The sequence below is a fragment of the Ixodes scapularis genome, unplaced genomic scaffold, assembly GCF_016920785.2.
Source record: "Ixodes scapularis isolate PalLabHiFi unplaced genomic scaffold, ASM1692078v2 PGA_scaffold7__128_contigs__length_106722199, whole genome shotgun sequence".
Lineage (NCBI taxonomy): Eukaryota > Metazoa > Arthropoda > Arachnida > Ixodida > Ixodidae > Ixodes > Ixodes scapularis.
Genome location: NW_024609882.1, coordinates 38,706,628 through 38,734,300, shown reverse-complemented (window position 1 = coordinate 38,734,300; position 27,673 = coordinate 38,706,628). Strand labels below are relative to the sequence as shown.

Here is a 27,673-nt window from a genome sequence, read left to right as displayed (position 1 = left end):
GTCATCAACCATCGATGTTTCGCGGACCCCTTGTGGGTTGGCAGACACTATGCTGGACCCCGTTCGTGGTGAAGGGAAAAGAAAGGTGCAGGTTAAATATAATAATGATTCATTAATTAATATGACTAAATATGACGTTAATTTCATGAATGGATCGTTTAAGCAGCGACAAGTTAAAGTTTGGTCAGTACATCTGCAAGTTATCCGGCATGTGCCATTTATTTACTGCACCATATGCACCATATAAGATAACAGTGGCGTAGATGCTTCGGCGTTTATTTATTGAACAAATTGGGGGATGTCTTTTGTGTTTATTTCTTTTTCAAGTATTGATATTTTTTGCTGATCTATTTCGGACAGACGCTAAAAACAGTGAGTATAGATGGCGAAAATATGTGACGAGAAACTAAGATTGCAGCTGGGTCTAGGTGTGAGGGTTTTGACAGAAACAGTCCTTTCTGGAGGAAACATATCCATATATTGGTGTTTTTTTTTGGTTTTAACCAATTTTTTCTTTGTATTTCTGACACCAAACGGTTATTTCACGGTGTTTTTAGGTTAAAACCGATTTTCAATTTTCGCCATCCCCTGACGTCTATTGGTGTTTTAGGTTAAAGCCGAAAAGTTTGCTACCTACACATAAAGGAAACTGATCCTTCAAATATTCGACTATATTATGTAGATGAATGCACAGTAGTAATCGAAGGGTATAAAGATTATAAAGCCAGTGAAAGACAAAACAAAAACAAAAACTGGTGTCCACATTTTGATTTCGTCAATTAACTTTAATTCTATCCCTTTCCAACACGTTCAGACATTTGTTTATTGCAGTATTCAAGGGAACTGACTCGTTTATAGTTCAGTCGACTCTTTCTGCGCTCTCTGCTCCCGGTAGCCATGTTTGCCGAGCTCCACAAAAAATGTATCGGTGCTAAGCAAGGCCCGCTCAAGCTCGTCGTAGTCGTAGTTGTCCAGGGTACCACCGTATTCTTCGGGCAGCAGTTCGCGGGGGACAAGTTTATGAAGCTGGTCGTAGTCGCGTCCAATAAAGTGAACCTGAAATGAAAAAATACGACCCTTCATATCTAAATCAGATCTACAGGAAAAAAAAATGACGGCATAGAAGAAAGTTTGCATTTTTCAATATCCTCCTAATGTCGAGTTAGCTTGCCTCCTGAGTTCGGCATTTTGTAATATGAATAAATGCCTAATAATGGCAAGGTCCCATGCCGTGATAAATTTTTGGCCTCACCTAAAAAATGTCAACGCAGGACACAGGTTAGAGACGAGTGCTGCGTCAGCGTTCGGCTACAGCATGTGCCCTCACTGGGGAGTTTCAGGGAACCGCTTTTGTACATCCGACATGCTACGATGGGCCCTCCGGTAGGAACTGCGCATGCGCTACAGCAGAAAGCTGGCATATGCACAGTTCGTATCGGAGGGTCCATCGTCCCGTACCTGACGTGCAAAAACTGTTCCATTAAACTCTCTACTGATTGAGTATGAGTGCCATACCGAACGCTGACCCAGCCGAGCCCTGTAGTACTAACTAGTGTTGAAGGCATTACAGTAAACAAAAGTAACCAAATTCGTTACTGGTTACTTGTAAATAACGGGAACACGTAACAGACATATATGAGCTCGAAATAAAAAGAAAGCGCTACCGTTACCAATAATAACGGAAGGCACGTTGCATTTTTTCGTTACTTTTATTTACGATTTCAAAAGTTTTACTGCTCAGACGTTGCTGATGTGCTTAGTGCCATATTTGTACAAAGCGGTAGGGTTTGCGTAGAAAAAAGAGATGCAAAATAATGAAGGCATGTGGGATGAGAGCCAGGACCTATGCAACTTTGCCCCTAGAAACATGAAAAACAAAATTGAAGCGTAATTATTTAAGCATTGGGAAGAAGAGGTAACGGGCAATATAACTAGGTTATCCGTTACTCGAAATGAGTAACATATGTTATTGGTACTGCTTTGAAAAATGCCAGAAAAACATTGCAACGGCACCGGAAACTAACGCGATACCGGTAAAGCCGTTACTTGAAACGCGTTACCACCAACACTGCGCACCACTCGTGGTCAATCCCGGATCCGTGACAGCGTTGACTTGCTTTAGGTGACCCCGACAATTCACCGCTAGGGCCGTGCTGTCTCAGATGTGTTAAGAAAAGTCGCGAATAGAGGGTTAACAGCTCATGGTATCGCGACTGAGCTCAGACTCCGAAGAAAAACGATAAAAGTGGGTACGTACGCGTAAACAATTTTCGTCTCTGCTGCCATGTCTCTAGGAATGCTCAAGTTAAACACCCACAACGCGCTCGTTGCGTTCTGAGCTGCTTTCTCTATGCGTGCTCACTGGACGCCGAAGTACCATTGGAGGCAGAAAGCTGGCGTCTGAGCTGCAGTTTCTACCCAATTCTTGAGCAAAAACTGCAGGAATTCTTTAATCGCCAATTCATGAAGAACTATTGTACACAGGGTTTTCCCGACAGAACATCACAATGTTTTTCTTTAACCGCGAATTTAAACTACGCAACGTCGAACAGTCAGCATTCGCCCAAATATAGCATTAACGTTCTGGACCATGTGCAAAAGTTTCAGGGCCAACCTTTATCTTGTTCAAAAGTTATAGGGAATTTTCAGAAACTTTCAATGAAAAAATAGTGGCCGACGAAGCTTACGAATATATGATGATGAATGGCGTCAACCACCCGGGAACGGCTCCCATTTTCCCATTTAAAGTTTCAGAAAATTACTTAGATTGTGAATCAGAGAGTGCTTTGTCCTGTGGGCACCCTGGCGGCTCCCCAGCCAAGTTGCCCGACTGCGAGGCAAAGGTGCCGAAGTTTTCCCGCGTGGCGGCGACGTCACGCCAGCCACGCGCACATCGGATGCGCCGCCTTGATAAGGCAGATCAGAGGCGGCGCACGGAGAGTCGCTGCCTGGACTCAGGCGCCGCTGGTAACCATGTTAATCGTCTCGTCCATGTCCCATTAAATGTAGTTTCTTGTTGTTGAAACCGTTGGCTCCGTGTTGTTCCTCCGGGTCGGGTATGCAGCAAGGCAAACCGACCACAATGGCGCCCAACCGTGGTATGCTACCCACTCGCAGGAATTTCACGGGGCTTGGTTTCTTCTTTCGGTAAGCCTTTTTCATATCCCCCGTGTTTCCTATCGTTGTTTCGTGCTTCCGTCACGTCCACGTTTGTTGTATTGGCGTGTTTGTGACCGCGTCTTTGTGAACGCGGCAATCGTTTTGCGCGCTTGTGTTGGGTTTTTGGGGGCGTTTCCTTTTTTTTGTGCTTGCAGGAATGCTCACGCGGGAGCAGGAAGCCGCGATGGCCGCAGCAGCACAAATGAACCTGCTCACGAAGGTCACGGAGATGTGCGACTCCGTGATGCAGCGCCTGGCCCACACGCCTGGCCAGCAGGAGACCCCACCGCGAGAGCCCAGACCACACTTGACTGTTCCGGTCTACATGGGGTAGGACGACGTCAAGTCCGTGGCAGACTTCCTGGGCGAGCTGCAGACGTACCACCTTGCCTCCGGTGCCTCAGAAGCCTTCATCGTGGACCGGATTGTCCCGCTGGCATTACAAGCCAGCGCCAGGTGCTGGTTGGGGTCACAGACCCCCTTCACCAGCCTGGCGGACTTCCAGACAAGGCTTCGAGAAGAGTTCCTGCCTGCAGGCTACGCGACGCAGATTCTCCGAGAGCTCGAGGCAAGGACGCAGCACCCGGATGAAAGTCTGGTCCGGTACGTTCGGGTCATGCAAGAGCTCTTCAAGAGGGCGGACCCGAAGTCACCGGAGTCGGGCAGAGTAGCTCGGGTCAGAAGACAGTGTCACCCAAGGTACCACGTCTACCTGATCAACCGCACCTTTGAGACCCTTGAAGAGCTAGCCCGGGGCGCCCGCCTCATCGAGGAAGCTCTTCATGCCGAGCGGAACTACGTGCCGCCGCCACCAGTCAAGTACGCGCTCGAACCGGCATGCGCATGGCGGGGCCCCGAGGCCTCCACGCAAGTGGACTGTCCGAACGAGACCTCCCTTCCCCACCACGTCAACCAGGAGAGTTGGCGTGGCATGCATGGTGAACTCCCGTGCGGGATAAGCGTGTGTTCGCCTAACTCTCCCCGAGAGGTCCCCGGAGGTCACAGCGAGGCCCGGGAGGGTTTCGGGCGGGGGTCGCCACGACAGGTGGGAGGTCGTTGGCCGTGCCCTATCGCAAGCTGGGGCCCAACGGAGATCACCACCCAAGCGAACCATCTTCATTAGTCTGCTCCTGCAAGTGCTGGCGAAAACTGGCACGGTGCGGTCGCAAACCCGCAGCCCAGCAGCATTGACCCCCGCCGCAACGGAACAAGCCCTCCCCACAACAGCCAGTCGCAAGCCTGGTGGAGGCCCTCCCATAGTGGCTCCTTATCCGATCACTGGAGGCGGTCCGACGGGCACCTCGGTGTCGGTGGCCTAAGCAGGCAACTGTCGTCGGACTGCTGCTACGAGTGCGAGCAGCCCGGCCATCACCGAAAGCAGTGTCCAAGGCTTCTGGACACTACAAACAAGAGGTGGCACGAGACGGCGGCAAAGGGCCGGAACCAAAACAACCAGGGAAACTACTACGGCCGGCGACGCTGAAACCAGACAGCCACTCGCCGACGGCCGGTGCAGTCCCTGGGAGCGGTCAGGCCGCGGTACAGATTCCATCCGTATGTCGAATCCAGCCCGAGCCTAACATCATTGAACCGCGCATGACAATATCACTGCTCGATTTTCCCATTGCCGCACTTTTGGATTCTGGGGCCGCTATCTCGCTCATAGGGGATTTCGTTTTCGAACTCTGCAAAGCAAAAAAGATAAGCCTCCGGGAGTGCGAAACCCGTTTGCAGCTAGCTTCTGGTACAGCGATAACAGCTGGAGGAGCCGTGAGGCTGCACATTCGGTTTAATGGAAAGAAGCGACGTCAGCGATTTCTTTATATGCCGGGACTTGTGGTACCTGTGATCTTGGGCCGAGATTTCATTACAGGCGAAAGCATGACACTCGACTTTTCTGGTGGTGGATACCGGCTGGGACAACAACCGGAGCTGACTCCGTTTACCAAAAGGGAGGACTGCATCCCTAACTCGACCACTGCAGCCCACTTCACCACGGTGCCAGACGTCTTGCCTGCCGGCGTTCGAGAATCGTTGCGAAAGTGCCCCGCAAGCAGCCAGCAGAAGCAGGAGCTGCAAGCCGTCCTGGAGTCTTTCTCACCGATGTTCACGGAAACACCTGGAAAGACTGACATTCTGCTGCACCGTATTGAAACCGGTGACGCGCCGCCTCGGAGGTGCAACCCTCGACCGATCAGCGTCCACAAAAGGGCACTCCTTGATGCGGCGCTCGAGGAAATGATCGACACCGGTTCAGTACGTGAGTCGAAGAGCCCCTGGGCATTCCCCGTTGTTCTCGCCCCGAAAAAAGACGGAACAGCCAGACTCTGTGTGGATTACAGGCGGCTTAACGATGTGTCCGTACGAGACAGCTACCCTTTCCCCAGCATTTCCTCCGTGATGTACGCGCTCGGTAACGCGACCGTGTTTACAACGCTGGATTGCAGTCGCGGGTTCCTTCAGATCGAGATTCACCCATCAGACGTCCCAAAAACAGCTTTCATCTGCCACAGAGGGTTGTTCGAGTTCACCCGACTGCCGTTTGGCTTGTCTAACTCTCCAGCCAGTTTTCAACGCCTGATGGATGTTGTACTTGGGAACTCGAAGCACGAATTTGCCATGGCATACATGGATGACGTGGTTGTTTTCTCGAGAACTATTGAAGACCATGTCGAGCACCTTCGCATTGTACTTGAGCGAATGCGTAATGCTGGGCTCACGATTCATCCCAGAAAGGTTCAGTTAGCCGCGCCCAAGATTAACCTCCTTGGATTCGTTGTGGATAACGGCACGCTCCGCCCCAACGAAGATAAGTTGCGCGCGCTAACGGAATACCCAAGCCCACATGACGTAAAGAGCCTACAAAGATACCTCGGAATGATTGCGTTCTACAGGGATTTCATTCCACACTGTTCCGAGATATCGCAGCCGCTCAATCACCTTCTAAAAAAAGGCGTCAAGTGGTGTTGGGCCGAACAACAACAATGCGCATTCGCAGCCCTTTCAAGAGCCGTGACTGACAACGCTTGTTTACAGCTCCCAGACTTGAACAAGCCGTTCGTTCTGCAGACAGATGCAAGCGACTGTGGCCTGGGTGCTGTCTTGCTGCAGCAGTACGGCGGTGTGCTTCGGCCAGTTGCTTTCACGAGCCACACGCTAACTCCAGCCGAGCGCAACTACAGTGTCGCAGAACGTGAATGTCTCGCCATTATTCATGCTTTGAAGCGCTTCGATATGTACCTAGATGGCGCAACGTTCCAGATTCAATCTGATCACTTAGCGCTATCATGGCTAAGGGGACTTAAGAATCCAGCTGGACGTCTTGCTCGTTGGGCGCTTACGCTACAACAGTACGACTACTCCATTGTGTACCGCCCGGGGTCAACTAACAAAGTTGCTGATGCGCTTTCTCGTGCTCCACTTCCCGAGGAACACTCGCAGGATACCCATGGCTTGGTGACCGTCGCGGCCACGACACGAGGATCCCCAGATTAACGGTGGGGTACATTGGTGAGCCGCGAGGAGCTTCGCAAGGCGCAGCTGGATGACGGACTCTGCCAACGCGTGTCCGCTTGGCTGGCAGCAAGAGGTCCAGTCGACCGCCCAAGTGACGAGGAGTTCGACTCCTACTTGATGAGCGACGACGGCCTCCTGCTGCGCTACATCCCCCAGGCCGACGACGATCCGGATGGCTCGGCATTCCGGACCGTGATACCCCGCAAGCTACGTAAGCTTTTCATCCGATACATGCATGACTCTGCCTTGGCAGGACACAGCAGTGGGAGCAAGACTTACGAAAAGTTATCCCAAATTGCTACCTGGCCAGGCATGAGGCAGGATGTGCTCCGATACGCTCGTAGCTGCTCGGTGTGCCAGAAGGCAAAACCACGTGGTGGCCAGCCCCCCGGTCTAATGCAACCAATCGCGAGTCAGAGCCCTTGGCAGATTTGCTGCTGTGACGTCATGGGCCCCTTCCCACGTAGTACCCGGGGTAATCAGTACTTATTCGTGGTAACCGACCACTTCACGAAGTGGGTCGAGTTATTCCCTTTGCGGAAGCTGGATTCGCAAAAAATCTGGGAGTGTCTACTCGAAACATTCGCTAGGTTTGGCTTTCCTGCACAGCTTGTAAGCGATAATGCCTCCTATCTCACGAGTAAGGTGTTTGTGGACGCATGCGCGGTACTGGGAATCAAGCACAAAAGAACTTCCCCGTACCACCCGCAAGCAAACATCACGGAAAGGGTAAATCGAAACCTTAAGATGATGCTAGTGGCCTACACCGAGCGCCACAAGGACTGGGACGCGAAACTGCCCGAGCTGGCATTCGCAACCCGTACAACCACTAATCGGTCAACGGGTCTCACTCCTGCCCAATTAAATTTCGGCAAGGAGCTCGCATTCCCGCTTTCTAACAGCCTCCTTTCTACAGAGTCTGGAGGAAGGCCTCGCCCCTACGTGAAGTTCGCAGAGGACCTGCGAAAGCGTTTCTCCGATAACCTTCGAGAGGCCAGAGAAAATCTAGACGTCGCCCGGGTACAGCAGGCTGAACAGTACAACCGGGGGCGACGTGACTTGCAGTTCGAGGTGGGAGATATTGTGCTCCGGCGCACTCACCCACTGAGTGACGCCGCTCGAGGCTTCGCAGCCTCCCTCGCCAACAGGTGGGAAGGTCCGTTTCGCGTGCGTGAAAAGTGCTCGCCACTCACTTACAAACTAGTTAACTGTGAGTCTAGTGAGGAAACCGGACCTGTTCATGTCACCGACCTTAAACGATTTTTTCAAGCAGAAGACGAAGATTTCTCGCAGGACCGGAACGACACTGACGGCCGTCCCGTTCCGGAAACCCCCTTGTCTCCACCGAGGCGGCGGTATAACCTGCGACGTCGGTGACACCAAAGAGAGAGGAACCCTTTTTTTTTTTTTGGTCTCCTTGGCCTCTCTCGCATTTTGGGGGTAGTTGTCTACTTCCACGGATCTGCCCCCTTTTCAAGAGAGGGGGGAGAAGATTGTGTGCCCACCTCAGATCCGTTATTTCAAACTTTCTGGAAGGGGTGCGAAGATGACGTTAGGCTCAACCCTCAACTGAGCTCCATGTCGTCTGCTTCCTTGTTTTTCTGTGGAGCTGGCTCATGGACACCACCGTCACCACAGCCGCCATCGGAATGACACGGCGGCCGGTCTCATGGTGGACCGGGCCACCAAGGACGTCGGCGCGCCAGGGGCAGCCCAGAGAACCATGGACCACGTGCAGAGCAGCCACCTGCTGGAGGCCTGGTCCAGAACAAGCTCAAGCGACAAGCTGGAGCTGACCGAGCCGCCGCGCTCGTCAGCAGCCGCCGCGCTCGTCCAGCAGGCGCCGGCCGGACTTACAACGTCAGTCCGCCCAACAGCGCCATCCACCCCCTGACGCCCACAACGTCTTCCGTCATCGACATGCCGGACGAAGCTTGAGGGGGGGGGGGGGGAAGTGTGGGCACCCTGGCGGCTCCCCAGCCAAGTTGCCCGACTGCGAGGCAAAGGTGCCGAAGTTTTCCCGCGTGGCGGCGACGTCACGCCAGCCACGCGCACATCGGATGCGCCGCCTTGATAAGGCAGATCAGAGGCGGCGCACGGAGAGTCGCTGCCTGGACTCAGGCGCCGCTGGTAACCATGTTAATCGTCTCGTCCATGTCCCATTAAATGTAGTTTCTTGTTGTTGAAACCGTTGGCTCCGTGTTGTTCCTCCGGGTCGGGTATGCAGCAAGGCAAACCGACCACAGTTCTGAAACATTGACATCTTCCTATTGTAAATAACCATTCAGCCCTGGTTTGCTATGGACCCTCTCAGCCCTTCACACCCCTTCAGCCCATCAAACCCCTCAGCATTTCTAAAACATTCAGAACCTTTAGCGTCTCAAACCGCTTCACAAAATTTGAAGACCAAGTATGTGACAAACCCTTCCTTCCATGTCGAGAAGAATCACGACTCATTCGAGGTCATTAACAGGCCTGAAGTGTGGCATGGTGGTTGTACTTTTTACCCGTTCTTTGCAAGGCTGGACGTTTCATGTATGAGCAGAACTGATAATAATCATATCCAGATGAATGATTGAGACACTTAATGCGTCACCCCAAGGTGGGCAGAGCAAAAGGAAACTAGAACAAAAGGAAACGCTTCGAACGACGCCAAAGATAGGGCGGTGGGGTGCGAGCATAGTAAGTAGGTCAAATACACTAGTGCACGAGGCCCTTGTCTTGAGCGGCCCTTGGAAGCAAATGGCGGCGCAGCACTGAAATGAACGGCCCTTGGAAGCGCATGGCGGCGGAACATCCGCTCGTGGCAGATGTCTCGCGCGTTTCCCCAACAATGGTTGGCGGTACTTGTAAGCTCGAATATTATCAATGGACTTTAAACTCTCCTCTTATCCGTTGTTCTGCCGCTCAACCTGTTCAATTTCAACGGCCGCTTGTCGTGACGAACTGCCAGGCTTTGTCAGCATAGAGGAGGCTATGGCAGCAAAAACTGTTCCAAAACATAAGCCTAAAACATATGGCATCTTGCACGCGCGTTCATCAACACTTCATTTTGGTTATTCACTTCTAATCTTTTATATGGGGAAGACCCGTGTGTGCGGCGCGTGCGGCGGTGCGAGCGTAGAGTTTTAGTCACTTCACGCGAAAAATCCAAGGAACCCTAGCCATTTACAGCATCGCTGTAGAATTATGCACGCAGCTGGTTTGTACGAGGCTCAATACGCCATGACGCCAACGTGTCTTGCGTCAGCAGACAGTTGTGTGCAAAAATCCTTACCCTTTTGATGATCTTCGCGTTCAGAAACAACTTGACGACTGCGTACAGGAGCTGAAATACTTCAGGATTGTTCACTAAGTAGATACCCTTGATCCTGAGTGGGTAGCATTCCTGTAATATGAATGGCGACAATTTGATTAAGACTTGTTTGAGGTTGTCATTAGTTTCGTTTGTCATTGCGTTCATGCCAATCGAGACACACAGTTTCTTCCTCTTCTCTTTTTTTTTTTTCTTTCTCGGTTATGTGCAATGAGGACGTCGACGAAGAACCTAGAATATTTCAGAACCAGTGAGATATCTGCGGCATACCTTCGTTATGAAATATATTAGAATCCTTCAATCACCATTTTCATGACTACCACATTTTGGTTTGAAGAAAACTGCAACATGCCGTCACGTGGAGTGAAACAAGCTATAATGCTTTGAACTACTTTTTTACGGGAATACACCTCTCTGCGCGATAGAATCACAGTGAATCGAGGAGCATAAGCCTAGAAAGCAGCTTGCACGTTGACATATTTAGCAAGGCGAAATATATTATGATCGGTGCCACAGCGCAGACTCTTCCTTTTTAGGCCTAATCATATCCGCAACCTCGTCATTGGCGGAGCTCCCTTCCTAGATAGCAGCGACTGGCTCTTCTAAGAGCTTCGTGGGGAAGTAGCGTTTCAAAATGCTAATATACTTCGTTTCATTTTAGGTCCGAGCGCGGTCGATGTTATAAGTCGAAGGGCCAATAAAAAAGCGAAAAATGCAAACGTCATTGCGTGTTCTCTGCCCCTAAGAGGACCAGCCGTTGTCCGCCGTCTCTCTGTGCGTGCTCGTCCGCCGGCTAGTCCTATCAAGCGAAAGGAGCACGTCATGACGTTGCGCTTTTTCCGCCGTTTGATGGGCCCTTCCGCTCATAACATCGGCCGCGCTCGGATTTAAGGTGAAACGAAGTATAGTGAGGAGAGTACTTATAATGGGGGTGGGAGGGGGGGGGCTCCGTTTCACTTTAAATTCGATCGCAGCCGGCGCTATAGGATCCGAATTAGCCAATCAAGCAGTACCAGAAGTGCATCGTCACTGTTCTGATGGTTTATATGTGCGTTTGCTATCACGGACTAATAAATCACAACAAATGCGCCGTGATCCTGCGCTTTGTTTGTCTGTGATTGGTTGAGCCAGTGATGGCAAATCCACGAAGACGGCAGGCAAATCCACGAAGACGACAGGTACCGTGACGAGACACTCTTGGTGTTGTTTGATTGACTCCATCGGATCAGCCGTTGTACTCCGTTACATTAAGCAATGCAAAACGTCACGCTTGCATTGCTTAATGTCACAACTCGGACTGCGTTTTTTGGTCTGAACATATGTTTCGCCGTTGTCATTCGCTGAGCTGCCTGCTTCCGTAAGTTGCGCTGATTGGTTCTCCGAGTGTTGTGCGTGAAAGTAGACGCACAGACTTTTTTTAGACTGTATCACCCGGGCGAAAAATGTGAGTCACCGAGCGTTGGACACATGTGCAGTGTCTCATAACGCGCAATAGAGCTACAGCGCATGCTCAGAAGGCGTTTCGCTGCCCTGCAGACAGAGACGGCAGCGCTCAGAAGACGATATTTGGAGAGGTCTATACATAGTTGAGCGTTCGTTCATCGGTAACATGGCCGTATCTACAGCGTACGGCGTTTTAATCGTCAAAGTAGGCTATGAAGATACACCTGGCCCAGCTTGACAGTCTTCCTGAGTTCCTTCGGCGTGTAGTGGAGAAGGTGAGAAAAGTTGAGTCCCTCCAGGTCAACCACCGCCACGACGCCTGCAATTTGGAATCGCTGATCCAGCAGACAGTATTCCGCTCCAACGACGACAGCTCTAAAGAACTCGTTTAGTGAGCATACACTTGGGTTCCAGACACCTGCAAGGTCACGGAGGAAACACGTTCTGATTGCGGTGCGTGTTCGTGTAGACAGCCGGAAGTTAGTTAGCTCCAATGGGTGTCTGGTGTCTCGGCTGTAGGGAAGAAATTTTACGAGTGCGGTACGACAGCTAGCCTGGGGCCTTTAACGTGCATCACGGTATATAATGATACACGACCGCACGCTTTTACGACGCTCATTCAGGTCGAAACGAGCATGGTTTGTGATTAAACACAGGCCCTGTTTTCCTCCAGCGCGAGCTTTCTCTCACCAGGCTCTGAACTGAGGTGCTTGAACAGATTCGGTGACCGATCCCCCAAGACGGTTTCGGCATAAGAGAATGTTCAAATGGAAAGCGGTGATTCGCGAGGAGGTGGAATTAGAGAGGACGGCTTGTCCAGCTTGGCTTCCACGGAGCTCAGTGTTTAGTCAATACAAAGCGTATGAACTGGATTCGTTTTGTCGTTCATTTTTTGTCATTTTTAGTTTTGTCGTGCATTCGTTTTGTTCGTTTTTGAAATTGCTCAGGAATCAGCTGCTGTAAAGGGGGCCAGGACCTCCGTCAAGCTGCTGCAGCAGCTTTTTGTCTTGGTCCCCCATTTCAGGGATGAAACAAAATAAAAATGTATTATTATTATTATTATTATTATCTTCCGCCATCAAATGTGGGGCTCAGATTGAGCACGAAGTTTGCGTCAACGTTAGGCTGGGTCTCATTTTCACTGAGTGCATTACTGGTTGAACGCGAGTTTGACAAGGTGCCTAGCGATCGGGAAAATCGGGAAAATCGAGAATTGTCAAGAAAATTTTAATTACCGAGAAAAATCAGGGAATTGTCGGGGATATTGTTAAAAATCGAGCCCAGTCAGGTAAAACCAGCCGGAAACGCCATCGAGTGCCCAGAGCAAAGACTTGAGGACTTGGGTGCAGAAAAATAGGCAATAATTTCTGCTTAGAGCGGAGCGTAGGCTCTGCTCACCCGATGTAGAGTGCTACCCGATGCAAAGAGAACAGCCGACAAATCCAGCCCAAGCCTTGGATCGGATTGGATCTAGGGCGCAGAACTAGGCTAAATCCAGTTAGAGCTACTAGATTTAGTAATAATTGAGAAAGCCGCAGAACCCAATCCATTCCAAGCCGAAAGTATCCGAAAGTGTTCATTTGTGCCATTCGGTTGTTAAGAATGCGTTTGTGGTCTTGCGTCACGTCGTCATCGTATTCTGGAAGTGGTCTCTTCACTGACGATGTCGGCAGCAAGAAAGGGCCCATTTAATCCGGACTGAACGAAACCCAATATTTTGGAACATGAAAGTTGGATTGAGCCCGTGCAAAATAATCCTCGCAGTGCTCAATGCTCAGTGCCTTGTTGTAATGATCTTATATACTTAACCGCCTCTACAGTGGTCAGGGAATTTCACCTGAAATTGTCAGGGAAAACCTGGAAAAGTCAGAGAATTTCAAAACAATAATTTGCCAGACACCCTGGTTTGAGCCGACTGTTGACGTAGAGTTTGACTAGGTCAGCGAAGCCTTTTGTCGGAAACACGAGAACAAATAACATGCTGTACCCCCTATGGGCTTAGTTCGAAACTTAGCTTATAAAAACGTCACGGTTGGGCCTCCTGGCATATACAGACTTCTTTTTACAAGAACACGGTATGACCGTAAAATACCGAGCAAGCGCCCTCTCCAAATTCAGAAATTATCCAATCAAAACAGGAAAGGGTCCCTTACTCGGTTTGGGAATAACATTTGAGATTGCGAACACCAAAATATTAAATTTTCATAAAATAGGAGGGTGCGCTTAGACGAGGGCGGGGGGGGGGGGGGGGGGGGGGGGAGAGAGAGAGAGAGGAACATGCTCGGTATTTTACGGTAGTCAACTTGGTGACACAGGTGCATCTCCTTGCCCTTTTGTGTAAATTCTGCTTAGTCAAATTTCCAAATCAGTCAAACCTGTTCGCTGGATTTTTTTTTTTTTTTTTGGAAGGGGGTGCTAAAAGGGATTTTTATCTTTGAATATGCTAGGGAAAATCAGCTCAGAAAACTTGGACTACGACGAAGAACAAACACGACCGAACAATGCTGTACAGCATTATCCTGTCGTGCTAGTTCTTTTTTTGTAGTACGCGTGTTCTGAACTGTGTTTCCACATAATCGGGAGTTTCCTCAAGAAATGAAATTAGGGGGAGTGTCTGAATTTCCAGGGGTCTGGAAGGGGGGGGGGGGGGGGAAGTAGGCACAAGGAGGCAAGTTTTTTTCCACTTCCTTTTCCACTTCCTGCGCTGGTTCGCAGATTTTTCAAAGGCCCCGTGTCCGATTAGCTTTGAAGCACTCGTGGAACAGGGCTGTTTTACATAAATGTAGTTTCTTTATGAATTAATTATATATATATACATATGCAGGCATATTTCTTAGAAGATGCCTCATACTGGAGATTATTTTGTATGGTAGCAGCAAAAACGGCCGAATCACCCCAGTTGCCTGTATGATATGTATTGAACTGCCCAAGATATGCACAGCAATAGTGCCGTAATTTAGAATGTTTATACTTTTTTCCGGAAATTCTTTATTCAAGTCTTGGGTATCCGGAAAATACACCGTTTAGTCTGAATCGTCATTTTCAATTAAAAGAGACACTGCTGCAGGTCGCCAAAAGCTTCCTCAGCCTCCAAACTCCCTACAGCTGGACCCTATGACAACAGAGGAAAACAGGAGTAAAAGCAAGCATTCGAACGTTTGTCCAGTGGTAGATGCAGCACTAGTAGCAGAAAATGTGGAACCTGTGAAGTGCGACAGTCCGCGTGAGAAAAGCTTCTGGTATTTTAGCTTTAGGACAATTCGATTTAAGTAAAATATAAATTTTAAAGCCCAAGGGACTAATAACGAGCTAGACACCTTCGCTTACGTTTGTTATACATTAGTTGACAGTTGATATACCCTCAACTAATCGCAGAAGCAAGATCGCCGAAGCAGCTTTTCTGCTTCGGCGATCTTGTTTAAAAACAAAGATACAAAAAAAATAGTATACTCAACCTGCCACTTCATTCAGACCATCAGGAGCATTTATTGTGCGAGATGTAAATCTACAGTGATGTTCCTGCAATTGTGGCCATACTTTACTTTCATATACCAGCTGTGATTCATGCGTTGTCGCCCTGTCAACCATGCTTAAAATGTTGCTTGAAGTCTCGTTTGTAGCTACAGGCCATACCTCAATAAAGGCACATAAAAAAAAATTTACACTTCCTGCGAAAAACACGCTAAAAAAAATAAATAGAAACGAGCGCGCCGACAGCTAGCGTCGTCACAGCCTCCACAGGGCGAGCGGGGCGAGCCGGGGAAAAATTCTCTCCTCGCCGTGACGTCACCCCGGTTCGCCGTAAGGGGGCGCCACGCGAACTTCTCGGGGCTAATAGCCCTCAACTTGTGGAATCAAAAACTGTATGCACCGCTCCTCTATATTTTCTTCGCTTCACACTTTGCTGATTCAAGGCAATAAACTTTTCCCTTGGAGTCTGACTTACCCAGCTTGAAAAGGGTTATTCGCCTCCCCTGAGGATCGGGTTTCTTGAGAAGAGTCAGCAGCTTGTGTCGGCGGAATATCGCATCAAACATGATGCGTGATGGCAGTAGATTATCGAAAATGTCCGTGTATTCCAAACGGACCCGGAAATACTTGCGGATGATCTTGAAGGCTTCTTCCACGCGGTACTTGCGGCCGCGCAGGAACTTCACCAGGAACTCTTCGTCCAGGGGGCACTGCAGCGCCGGCTCCTCTGTCCAGAATGTATACACGGAGAGCAAATGAAGGAGAAAAGGAGATGAGAGTGTGCGGTGGATGTCAGAGCGCTGAGCTCTGATTATAATGATAGTGGATAGAAGGAAAGTCAAAATGCTCTTGTGTCTCCCACTGTCTCCCTCCAATTAATGAGAGCGAAAACCTCGTCTGCTCTTGGCGTAGGGTTCGGCATTCGCGCCGCCAGACGGTCCGCGTGCCACCATCTTGGCGTGCATCTCTTTTGGCGCGGTTATTGCCGTGTGCCGCCGTATTTAGAGTGCACGCGGTGTTGTTTCCGTAGCCAAAATCTCTGTTTATTACCGATTTCGCCAGCTATCGTATCGCAAGCGCTAATACGTCATGAAAGATCGCATCAGCGTGGCATTCGCTGATTTTCGCTCTTCGTGGCTTATGGTACGCTGCTCGTTAACGCGCGTACCATCGTTTTAACGCCGCCTTGGCGATTTTCTCTAATTGCCACAAGCCTCGCGAGCCGTCTCATTCTCAAATAGCTCTAAAGGGTCACCGCAATCTGGTGCTACCGAAAGAGGGAGAAGTTCAAATAGGCCGTTCTGGGCTCCGGAGTTTCCTCCCCCGATGGTAAATCATGTGGAAATACCAAATATACGACCTCCTTTGAACTGAAGCTAACACAAACTTTTGTCGTCACGCTAGAGAAAATCAATCATGCCTTTTAGTTTTGTAAGAAGTCCCATATCCTTGCGTCTTGGCACTCGTTCTTGCCGCCTTTCTTCTTTAACGTGTGTGTACCAACACCTCCTACGGGTAGTAGGGCCGTAAGGAAGATTTTTCAGCTTTTCATTCAAGACGACAACGCGATGCACATATTGTTCGCGAGCCCTGCGCCAGCGTTCTGCAGGGATTCGTGTTCGGTTATAGAGAACACGTGTTCAATTTATTGAGGACACGCGATCGGTTAGTGAGAACACGTGTTCAGTTAGTGAGCCGCAGCGCTCGCACCCAAACTGTGTATCACGATGGCCCCTTAGAGGGGACGCCAATTTAGTCAGCCCTTTTGCTTTGTTATCAAGGACTAGGGATGTTAAGCTGTGCACCGTTTCTTCATCTTTACTTACCCTGGACAAGCGTCCGTAATCGTGCCACAGCATCCCTCCTCCTTTGCGGCGTTTCCCCAAGCTCTTGTTTAGCCACGAGCTTCAGGTCGGGGGGAAGCCCTTCCATGATGGAAGTTGGCAGGCTCTGTAAATGTCAAAACTCTGTGAAGATATTGAGCGAGACATAAGGCAGGAACACGAAAAATTGAAAAGCTCAATTGAGAGAAAGTTCCGAAAAGAACTATAAGAGGTGAATGTAGGCATGGAATCAATTATCAAGACGTTTGAGGATACGAGGGACCAGCTGAACACCACAATGAAGGAAAATAAGGAGCTTAAAGGGGCCCTGCAATCATATTTAAGCGTCTACCTTTTTTGCGGTTTTCACGTCTCTTGAAGTTCGGGCAAGCCAGCGGGCACGGAGAGAGTAACTAAATATCAGTGTGTCATATTTTAACCGGACGATGCGGAAACCTCCTCCACCGACGAGGGCGACCCGCTGTACCGAAAGCGCGCAAAATATGACGTCTTTGGTCCCGGGCTTACTACTGGCGCTGCGGTCGTACCGACAGGAGGATCCGACCGGCACCGAGCGTTCCGAAGGCCTTCGGGACCTTCGGCGAGAAGCTTTTTCTTGCGGTTTGGCCGTTTCGCGGTATGACAGCGCCAAATGGCTTCCATTCTGAACTGATCTTTACCCCGTGTTTGCTGTGGCTTGTGGCCAATGAAGTGTCATGCCGAATTTGTGTCTAAACGCGCAGCAAATGCAATGAGAGCCGCTCTGGCTTCCCGCTGCATACAGTCTATCCGGAATATGCTTTAGAGGCGCCCCCACGCGCCGTCGACACGGAGTGTGGTAGCCGTGAGCGCTCGCGATGAGCCCACTACCCCTCCTCTAGTTCACGGCCACTCAAGCAACCAAGGACGTCATGAGGGAGGTTATTTTTTGCTTGTTTTTGTAACTTTAATTAGCCTATACCTTTTAAAATAAAGCGAATTTCGAGAAAAGAAAAGTTTCACTAAGTTACTACGTTCAGTGCGCTCAGGTTCGGTGCAAATTAAAAACCAGTAAAAAAGACCTTGCAGGGCCCCTTTAAGGCAGATAACAATGAACTTTGATCAGAATGCTAATAACTACATGAGCGAGTCAGAGAATATGAAATTCTGCTTGTAAATGGCGAACAATACAGCCGCAATCGAAACATCGAAATTAGAGGGAGCCCACTCTAACAAGATGAAAGCGTTCTAGAAATTATTAAAAACGCAAGAGTGGCTATGGTGCCACTACTGGAAACCGATCTCGAAGTGTGCCACCTGTTCCCAACGGCACGCCCAAGAACATTATTGTGTATTTCACGCGCAAAAACAGGCAGGAATATTTCCTAGGACATGCCAGGAAACGGCGAATCACTTGCGATGACACTGGCATGAGGTCGGAGGCTTCGGTTTTTGTGAGCCGAACTTCTCTTCCCCACTCTAAAAAAAAAATTGCTATGAATAACTGTCGCCAAGAATAAAGAATGAAACTGGAAGTCTCTCTGGGTGCGAAACGGTAACATATTTGCACGCAAGGCCGGGAAAACGCCAACTGTAAAGGTGACATATCTTGATGGCGTTTGCAACATAACGGCAACTATTCTTTTTTATTGCCTGTTTTCTTCTCTTCCTTGTGAAGTTTTTTGTTTAGAAAGTAAATTCCGAATCGGTGAAATATCCCGATTTTGTGCAGCCCTATCACCTCCAGCTATCCTGCCAGTCACGCATCTCTCTTCTGCACCTTAACCCTCGTTCCGTTAGTAAGAAAGAAGATGAGATACTCTCTGAACCAATGTACTTCTTCTTTTGATGTTATAATGCTGAACGAAACATGGTTTAATAATAATAGCAATACGATCAGCCTCCACGGATACAGAAATTGTTTCATTAACCAGCCGGACCGGCGAGGAGGCGGCGGCGCCATTTATGTTAAAAATGGTCGCAGATAGAATATGATTCATAAGGTTTTCATGGTAACCGATGGTTATAAAACATTCACACTGATAAACGACTCTTATATCGTATCTGTGGTATACAGGGCTTCTAACGGGAATGTCTCGCATCTTATAAATTTCCTTGAACTGTATTTGGAGTATCTCAGTAGAAACAACTTTCGCCCCATTTGTAGTCCACTCCGCTTGTTTCATGAATCTAATCAAGTCACCAACACGCGTTACGCCGACTACTTATTCCTTTCTTGATCTACTAATTGCAAATACTGAAACTATCGTCTCTCACGCTGGCACTATCATATCCTATATCAGCGATCATTGTCCTGTTTTTATATTTACTCAAGTGGAAATGGAAAAAAAAAAATCGTCCAGAAAAGGCCAGTTACCGTACAGTGCATATCTGATATGCACTGTACGGTAACTGAGGCCTTGAAACCCTTCGAAAATGAGAGCGTACACAACTGGTCCTCTTTGTCATTCCTGATCCAGATATTGCATACTTTAATTTTATTACAGGGTTTACACAAACATATATGCCGTGCGTTTCCTTCTCAGAAAGATTAAACGGTCGAAAAAAAGCAGAAAACCTTCGCTCACGACAGTACATAGGAAGTTGATAGAAGACAAATATAAGCGCTATCACGATTTTTCGCACACAATATTAAAAAAGTACAAAAAAAAAAACAAAAAAAAGGAACAATTTGAACGTGGAAGTTAGAACTGCCAAGAAACTATATTATCGGCAACAATTTTCTGACATCACACGAAAAAAACCCGACGCCACCTGGAAACTGATGGACAATGTTCTGGGCCGTGGTCGGAAAGGCACGTCGATCAAACATATAATGCTATAGATGGTCATGAACTATCAGGAGTGGCGCTCGCTGATTGTTTTAAGTCATTCAACAAACATTGATGTACCGTCGAGTGAATTTCCGTTTATGGAGACATCTCTGAACACGTCCCCTGGTAGCCTTATCCTAAACCCACGAAGGAATCAGCGGGTAAAGCGAATTTGTGTGGCTCACGTGACATCAAGCCATGTGACGTTTTTTCCCCAATCTAAATTCAGCGGGTAAACTCGCGTCCGGTCACGTGCCAATTTCCCCGCTAAATTTAGCGGGAAAACTGATTTAGTGTGTAGATCACCTGACATCATGTCATGTGACGTCATTTTCCTTGCTACGTTTTGCGGGGAAATTCGCGGTTACGCTTTCCGTACCTTCACTTCATCTCAAAACCTAGCCAATAAACGTTTCACGCTAAAATATTAGCTTATTGTCCTATCCGGTAAATGAGGTAACGGCTGTAGCTTTGGTGTTCTCAGATTATGTATGTAGTTAGGCGACACAGAAGGCGAAGCACTCGTTAAGATGCGCAAACCATTCTGCCCTCATGAACATCAAACTTTGGGTTTGAATCAACTACAACAACAACAACAACAATAATAATAATAATAATAATAATAATAATAATAATAATAATAATAATAATAATAATAATAATAATAATAATAATAATAATAATAATAATTACATCAGATTATAAAACAAAATTTAACGCATTCCATAATTACTGTGCAGAATAAAGATACACACAGCCACGGGGTTCTTGTATCTACCAACCAAGAATGAAGCCAAAAAGTTAAAATGTAGCGATAATATGTCATTTTTTAAAGATTTTTTTTAAGTCCTAAGCAATGAGACACCCAAAGTCTACCTTCATAGAATTCACACGATGGGATGTTTCTCCACAGACTCCGCCACTTTTGTATTAAAGACAAAGATGAAAGAGCGTGTTGGTGAAAATACGGGAGTCAAAGAAAGAATAAAAACACTTAATGACAAGGACAGACAGCACAGTTCATTCATTGAAAGAACTGTGCTGTCTGTCCTTGTCATTAAGTGTTTTTATTCTTTCTTTGACTCCTTGTATTAAAGAGTTGGTCGCACAATTTAATATTAAAAAGGTTAGCTAATTATTTTGTAATAATTAGCCAGTTCGCACATCAAAAAAAGTAAATTGACTCGCTCACAACGGGAATGTGAAAATTACTGTTATGAGTCGACACCTGTGGCGTACACCAGCTTTTTCTAAGTCTTGACACAGAGTAACTGAAACACCCTGTATAGTGCGATCTTTTTTACTTTTTCAGTCGAAGACTTCTTGCCTTTTTTAGCTTTTTTTTTTTTTGCGCCTTAGATTTTTTCCACAGAAATATATCGCTGAAAGCCAATCGCTAGCTTACCATCTCCTCAACGTTCCTCTTCACTGCACCCTGGGTTTAACCGGAGCGTTCACGATCTGTTCAAATCGCAGACACCACACTTCCGCGGCGTTGTATCTCGAGCCGGCAGCGAGACGGCAAGCTCTGACGGTGGAGCGGAGCCAACTCCAGAGGCAACAGACAAAACACGTAAACAAGGTCGGCGCGGATGAACTTGCACAACACGTGACTGAACGATTGATGAATGTAATCGGCGCGACCGGCGGCGTTCGACGCTGCCTGACCAGCTTGACGCCAAAATGGGACATGATGCCGTATTCCGCGACGTAGGGGCCGGACCAGGATGCATCACGCGCTGGCTCCCGGCAGCCCTCGCGCGAGAAGCGCGGCGAATACGAGCAGTCCGGAGAACAAGTCGTCTGCTTCTTGCACAAGAGTTGTGGTGACGTCAGAAAGACGACGAGCTCTGATTGGCTGTGACTGAAGGATAGCGGGTAGACCTCAAAGCAAGCAAACCAATAAGAGTTCGGCGCTCTGACGTCACCACAACCATTCAAAAGAAGCAGACGAGCTTACGGTCCGCATAGCATGACGGGAGCACAACTCCGTGTATAGCGTCACGCTTGAAATATCGGACTGGGTCGTCGAGAAGCTAGCTGATTGAGGGAATTCATTTTTAGCCGTGTGTCTACGACACGAGGAAGCTTGAGTACCGTGACAGGGACAGGAAAGGGAATGCTTGAGAGGCCATCCGTGAGCGTTGCGGTCTCTCCCCACAGGTGAGCTATTTCGCTGCTCTGCACATCTCGTCTGTGCTTATCGCGGTGCTGTGTTCCGCTCCTGCAGCAGGCGCGATCATGTTTTGTAATTTGTTTTAAAAGGGAAGCATTGAAAACCCTCCCCTGACTTACTATAGTTGTCATGGCGGTCGTGGCCGGATAAAACGAGACAAGGGCAAAGACGGGCAACGGAGTTTCTTGGTTAGGGATAATGCCTCATGGTAGCTGAGGGCAGGGTGAGCGCGGGCAGCGGCTTTGCGCGATCCATTTGTATTTATATAGATTGAAACGATGTAATGTGCCCCCCCCCCCCCCCCCCCCCCCAAGAAAAAAAAAAGGAGTAGAGACGAGGAAAAGCTTGCGCGTAAGCGGCGACGGGCAGACGACGAGCGAGTCCGGGTTGGACGTGCACCGACAGTGCTTTCGCACCTTAGTGGAGCATTTGACACATTGCCCTAAACTAAACAATTTGTTTTGATTTTTAGTCGGAGACTGCCAGAAACTGTGAAAGAGGTTGCGTGACCGCTACACGCGCGAAACAAGGGCCCAGGAACTCACGAAGCGAAGCGGCAGTGGGTTCGTCGCCAGGCAAACGTGGGAATTCTTGCAGGCCATATCATTTTATAAAAGACTGTTACCGTTCTACAAAGTGAGCCTTTGACACGTTGTCAAGCCAATGGTTTAAGGAACGTAAGCGCTGAAACAGACACAAAATGTATAACTTTAGTTACGCATTATGATCACAGTCATGTTCACGGGAATTCATATATTGGCCCGACGAGAGATGCCATGCATTTGCGTTGCACGTTGCCGCGCCTGTGTGCAACGTGGCTGAGACAGGCAGGCTTTTTAGTGAGCGAGCTCTCCAGCACTGCTGAGAGTTTTGTTTTGAGTGTGTAACGAAGATGAATATAAAAACGGCCCTCCTTCATTGCCTTCTTCATATGTTCACCCGGCATCGCCCCACACAACCAAAATTTCTAACAAAACGATTGTGAAAATAGTTCCCATGGCTTGAAGCAAGCTTGGCACGCTGTGCAGAATAATTTGTAGCCTCGTGATGTTAATTTATGAACACATTTAAAGCTATCTAGGTGTTTTCCCCTATCAATTGGACACACGCGAACCTTTCTGGTGGTTTGCATGTCTCCCGATGGAAGCATATGGCAGTATGTTTTGCAGAAATGCCTCAGTTGTACTTTATAAACTTATAGTGTAGCTGTTATTTCGCAGTGATTCTGATATAAATGTGACACTAACCTGATGGAAATGTTCAAGAATGTTATGCTAATATAATAAAATGAAAGATGTTTGAAACATTTTGTTTATGTGAAAACCGTTTTGCTTGCTATGTGGAGCATGTTTCTGTTCCTGTAGAACGGCGTGCAACCTGGACAAGACAGCACTAGCCATGGACGCGGACGGTAATGTCGCGGCAAAGAACCTCTTTCATTTGATGGAGAGTGGCTCACCGCCTTCTGAGGACAACAATGGCATCGATTTGGAGCAGATGGAAGGGGGCCAATCACAGCTCAATAATACTTATGGTGATGAGCCGGCTCCGCGTGCGACAGTGTCGTCAAACGCACCGACAAGGGGTAAAAAAGTGACGCATTTGAGCAACAACTGCTTTGCCAGCTGGACAAAGAGAGACGGAAACTGACGCCTTTGCCGCATTGGTGTGCGCCTGGAAAGATTGTCCAGGCTTGCAGCAGCAAAGTGAGAGGCCCGAATAATAGAGGTAATTGCAAAAGATGACAACTAATTAATCGACAAATGCTGCGATTACTTCCATTACTGTGTGTTTTTACAATAAAGCAGAAGGCTGCTGCGTTTTTTTAAAAATTATTTATGATTCTACTTTGCACAGAAATGCAATGACATATGTGACTCATGTGATAAAATAATTTTATAACCAAATTATAAAAAAAATTAAAATAATATTTGCGTTACATTTTTAGCGCCCCAACACCTTGTGCCAAAAAAGTGGAAACACTACTATAATAGCACCGGGTCATTGACCTTTAATCTCACTAGACTCATACGTGCTTCAAATTCAGCATTGCAATGAGTTCAATGAGCTTGGCACACGGAATTCGAACCGCAGATACTGCGATAACTCGTGACTGGCTTTTGGATGATGTATGAACAGTACGACTCCGGCTTAATAGCACCAAAACTGAAGTGAAAACTCACCTTTTTTGCCAGAAATGCCTCAGAGCACTGGATAATACTACACACAATACAATGCGAAATAGTTCTTAGAAAAATCATCACAGATAACACAGAGTGATAATATTATTCGTATATATATATATATATATATATAACTATCTTTCGCAAGCTCTTGTGATAGTGACACTATCAAAGGTAACAAAAATGATCAAATGTTGGTGCAGACTCGGTTTCAGACCCACGAACCAAAAGCCGGAAAATATATCAGAGACTTGAACTTCAAACGGCGGGCATCAAAGCAATGACTAGCTGAAAAAAAAAAAGAAGATATTTCAGGTCACTGAACGTACAAAAAACACTATTTTAATGCCCGAATAGGACCGGCATGTAAATAAGATTAATTCTCGTCAAAAGACGCGCCCATTATTGGCTAACTTCGCGCCCATTATTGACGTTGATATAGCTAATTCTTGTATTAATTGCGATGCCAAAATTATACAATATTATAATAATAAGGGTGATTAGGATTGTACTTGATTTCCGACTCAGCTCTTTTGTCTCACGTCTTCTCGGAGCGCGGGAAAAAAAAGAGACGCTTCGGAGTAATGGCGGATATAGAGTACACTCCTAATCATCATTCTCATAGAATAGTTGCGGTGGAGCTCGTGCAGACAACAATTGCCTCTTGCGGCATAAATATGGGGCAAAAAATATTTTTCCGACGACCATTTATTTTGTGACATGCCTGTCGTATCCAGGCAGTAAGAATGGCGTTTTTATGGGTTCCTTGTTCTTTAATGACAGAAAGAACGTCACATAGAAGTAATGTAGCGCCCCCATTTTAATTACAAGAAAAATGGCTGACATGGAATGTCTTTCACCTCTGCAGCAAATCTCTGCAGCAGAAAAAAAAAAAAAACTTGGAGAACAATAAACGAATCAGGCTCAAGAATATAGACTGACACAAGTAGCCACGCAAACAACTTTTACACGCACAAGTGGCACTCAAATAGTTAACAAGACTAACACGTGGAGTGAAATATGCCAAAAAAAGAGCAGTTTAGAGGAGGGAAGCGGAAAATTGTCTTACGCTATGTTTCCGAAAAAAAAAATGGTAACAGAGGGTCACGTATTAGCAACTTCTGACAACGTCCAGCTGCCGTGGCAGAGAGCCTTCTGCAAGCATGACATAGTCTGAGATCTCATCCCTCGTATCTATGGCTGCTTGAGCAGGGTGCTTTCAGGTCGCTGCATTGCCAGTCCCATTCTGCGCTACAGTCTGCCTCCACCGAACTTTCTGCACTGCCCACCCCTGTGACCTGTCACCGTAACCATTAGGACAGTATTAAAAGTTGTCAGCCATAGGAAAGTTATGGAGACAGACGGCTACCTTTCTCATGAGTGACAAGCTCGACTTCACCTTCGATTCTTCCAAGGAAAGAACGCCACCTGGAGACTAAAATGAAAGAATCTTTATCGACGCATCGGCGCGCCCTGGAAAGACGATAATTGAACTTTTTTGTTGTCATCTAGATTTCTTCCAGTGTAGGGAAGCATTAAGTACGTTCTCAATGGAAAAGCGGCGTCGCCGGCTACACACCAAAGGGCAGCCCGAGAGGGTTTGCTTTAAAGTGACGCCTGATGGCACCTTTCCTGAAGAAAGAGGCATCTGACATGCGTCCCTGTACTCCTACATCGACTAGAGTAAACCTGTAGCTAGCGTCTGCGACAGTGAGCAGGAGCACGGAATAAAACGCTTTATAATTATAAAAATCGGACCCACTGTTGTCTAGGCACTTTATAGAAAAGTGCTTCCCCGTCAGTGCTCTCGATGGCTTTCGGGAAATTCCACTTGGCACAATACTCCTATCGTATCGTTTCCCACTTAGGGACGGCTGGCTTTTTCAGTACAACAGGAGGCAGGCAGTCCCAGATGGCCGGCAAGGTCCCTCTCAGAATCCCTGAGACTGTCGAGGAGTGCATTCGGTAGCTCATGGCCAAATCCTGCAATGATTCTCCGGTAGCCAGGAATCTACGAAAAGTAATATGCTCATATTAACCACAATCTGACGTTCTTTTCAGATGGAAGATTTTGTAACAAAAGTGGGACATGTTTTGTAACACTGTATTGAAAACAGATTTAAGGAATGTTGCGAAGCCAGTGAAGCTGTAAAATATATTTTTCTTCCGTGCTGTTGAATGTGAATGTAGTATATTTACAAACGGAGCACAGCTTGTGGGAGGCGTTTTTGTATCCGTTCAAATTTATTTGCAAAGGAATGAACAGTGATTAGTATAACGCATGAAAAAATATACAAAAGTTTGGCAAAATAAAAAATTTTATTTAAAAGGCGGACAGACCGCATTTACATCAACGTAACTGAGAGCCTTTCTCCATGGGAGATTAGCCTCCTGTGCGTTGGTGCGTGGAGGACTCGATGAAAGACAAGACTCAACAGCAGATCGAATCATGCCTTGGTCACTCTGCATGAATAAAATGATACCGCGGCCCCACACGAACCGGTATTCCTCAGCACACGCCAATAAACTACACTTTTGCGTACAGCCCTAGGTAGCATACCAGCTTAAACATACCATATCGGAGTTTCCTCCGATATGGTGTGTCGCCGTTTCGCGTTCTGTTTAATACGAAAACGAGAGGAATTTCTCAGGGATCGCCGTTTGACTTAGCGCAGCAGCTTACACTGCAACTATGAAGAGCCCTAAACATTTTTTTACGATTAACAAACCTGCCCATTCTGCTAGATTTCAATTTAGCAAGCTCATGACACTGGTGAAAGCGCTCTGGTAAGCCATCACAACAACAAGACAAAAAAAAAAAAAAAAACTTCTTTATGACGTCCCGGGTCCTGGCTTGGGCGGACAATGGTAGAGGCGGAGCTACTGGCGAATCGGCTGCGGCTTGCTCTGACGGCCGCTTCCCCTGCAGCCTCATGCGCGTCGACGGCTCGTTGTTTACTTTAGCCCTCCACCGCGAGAGCCGCCATGAATTTACCAGGTCTCTCGGAGTTGGAGATCAGAATCCTCGATAAAAGTGCGGAGCTCGGAGTAGTACCGTACGAGGACACTCCTCGTAAGCGCCCAGATCGCGCTGGCGAAGCATCTCGACCACGACCTCCTGTGGTCTCGCGAGGAGACATATTTGTACATTCGCTTCTTGCAAAATATGCTGCCGGCGTCGTGCGTCGTCTGGAAGGATCCGCGGGGCATGGCCTCCGAGATCCTCAAGCAGGCGCGCTTCGAAATCCTGTGCGGGGGCGCCTGCGCCGCCTCTTCCACCGCTTGGGGGGGGGGGGGGGGGGGGGGGGGGGGGGGGGTATGTGGTCGGGTCATCGCGCGTTGTCTCTTGTTTCCGTACTTTCTAAACTGCATTCGTTTCTTTCATCATGTAAAATACTCAAGAAAAACTACTTTCATAAATAATTGAAATGGTTCGCGTAACTAAAGTTTTTTATTTCAACAAAAAGCAAAAAAAGAAGAAAAGGAGCTTTTAGCGCTTTTGTCCGGTCGTAAGGCAGGAGCCGAACGGAACCGACAACGTCACGATTTCATCACATGCCGCGCGCGTTCAGCACCACGGGGCGTCCCCGTAAAAGAAGGAGGTTTCCACACCTTTTGGTTATAATATGACGCACTGATATTTAGTGACTCACCCCGTGCATGCCGGGTTGCCCGAACAACAAGAGATGTGGAATCCCCAAAAAAGACAGTCGCTTAGATAGGATTGCAGGGCCCCTTTAAGGTAGTGCTAACCATTGTTGTGGAAACGAAAC

General features: G+C 47.8%; 1 protein-coding gene across 2 annotated transcripts; it reads right to left on the bottom strand.

Annotated features, from left to right (window-relative positions):
• Positions 1 to 852: 852 nt before the first annotated feature.
• LOC115319540 (alpha-tocopherol transfer protein-like) lies at positions 853 to 16,837 on the bottom strand. Of its 2 annotated transcripts, XM_042286541.1 has the most exons (5): positions 16,732 to 16,837; positions 15,537 to 15,632; positions 11,659 to 11,852; positions 9,953 to 10,063; positions 853 to 1,056 (listed from the first exon to the last, which is right to left on the bottom strand). In XM_042286541.1, exons 1-5 carry the CDS (start codon positions 16,835 to 16,837, stop codon positions 853 to 855), a joined length of 711 nt encoding a protein of 236 aa, XP_042142475.1. The 2 variants fall into 2 exon arrangements, 1 of the variants encoding a protein (XP_042142475.1); XR_006076642.1 differs by lacking the exons at positions 11,659 to 11,852; positions 16,732 to 16,837 and having other exon boundaries at positions 938 to 1,056; positions 15,381 to 15,591.
• Positions 16,838 to 27,673: the final 10,836 nt, after the last annotated feature.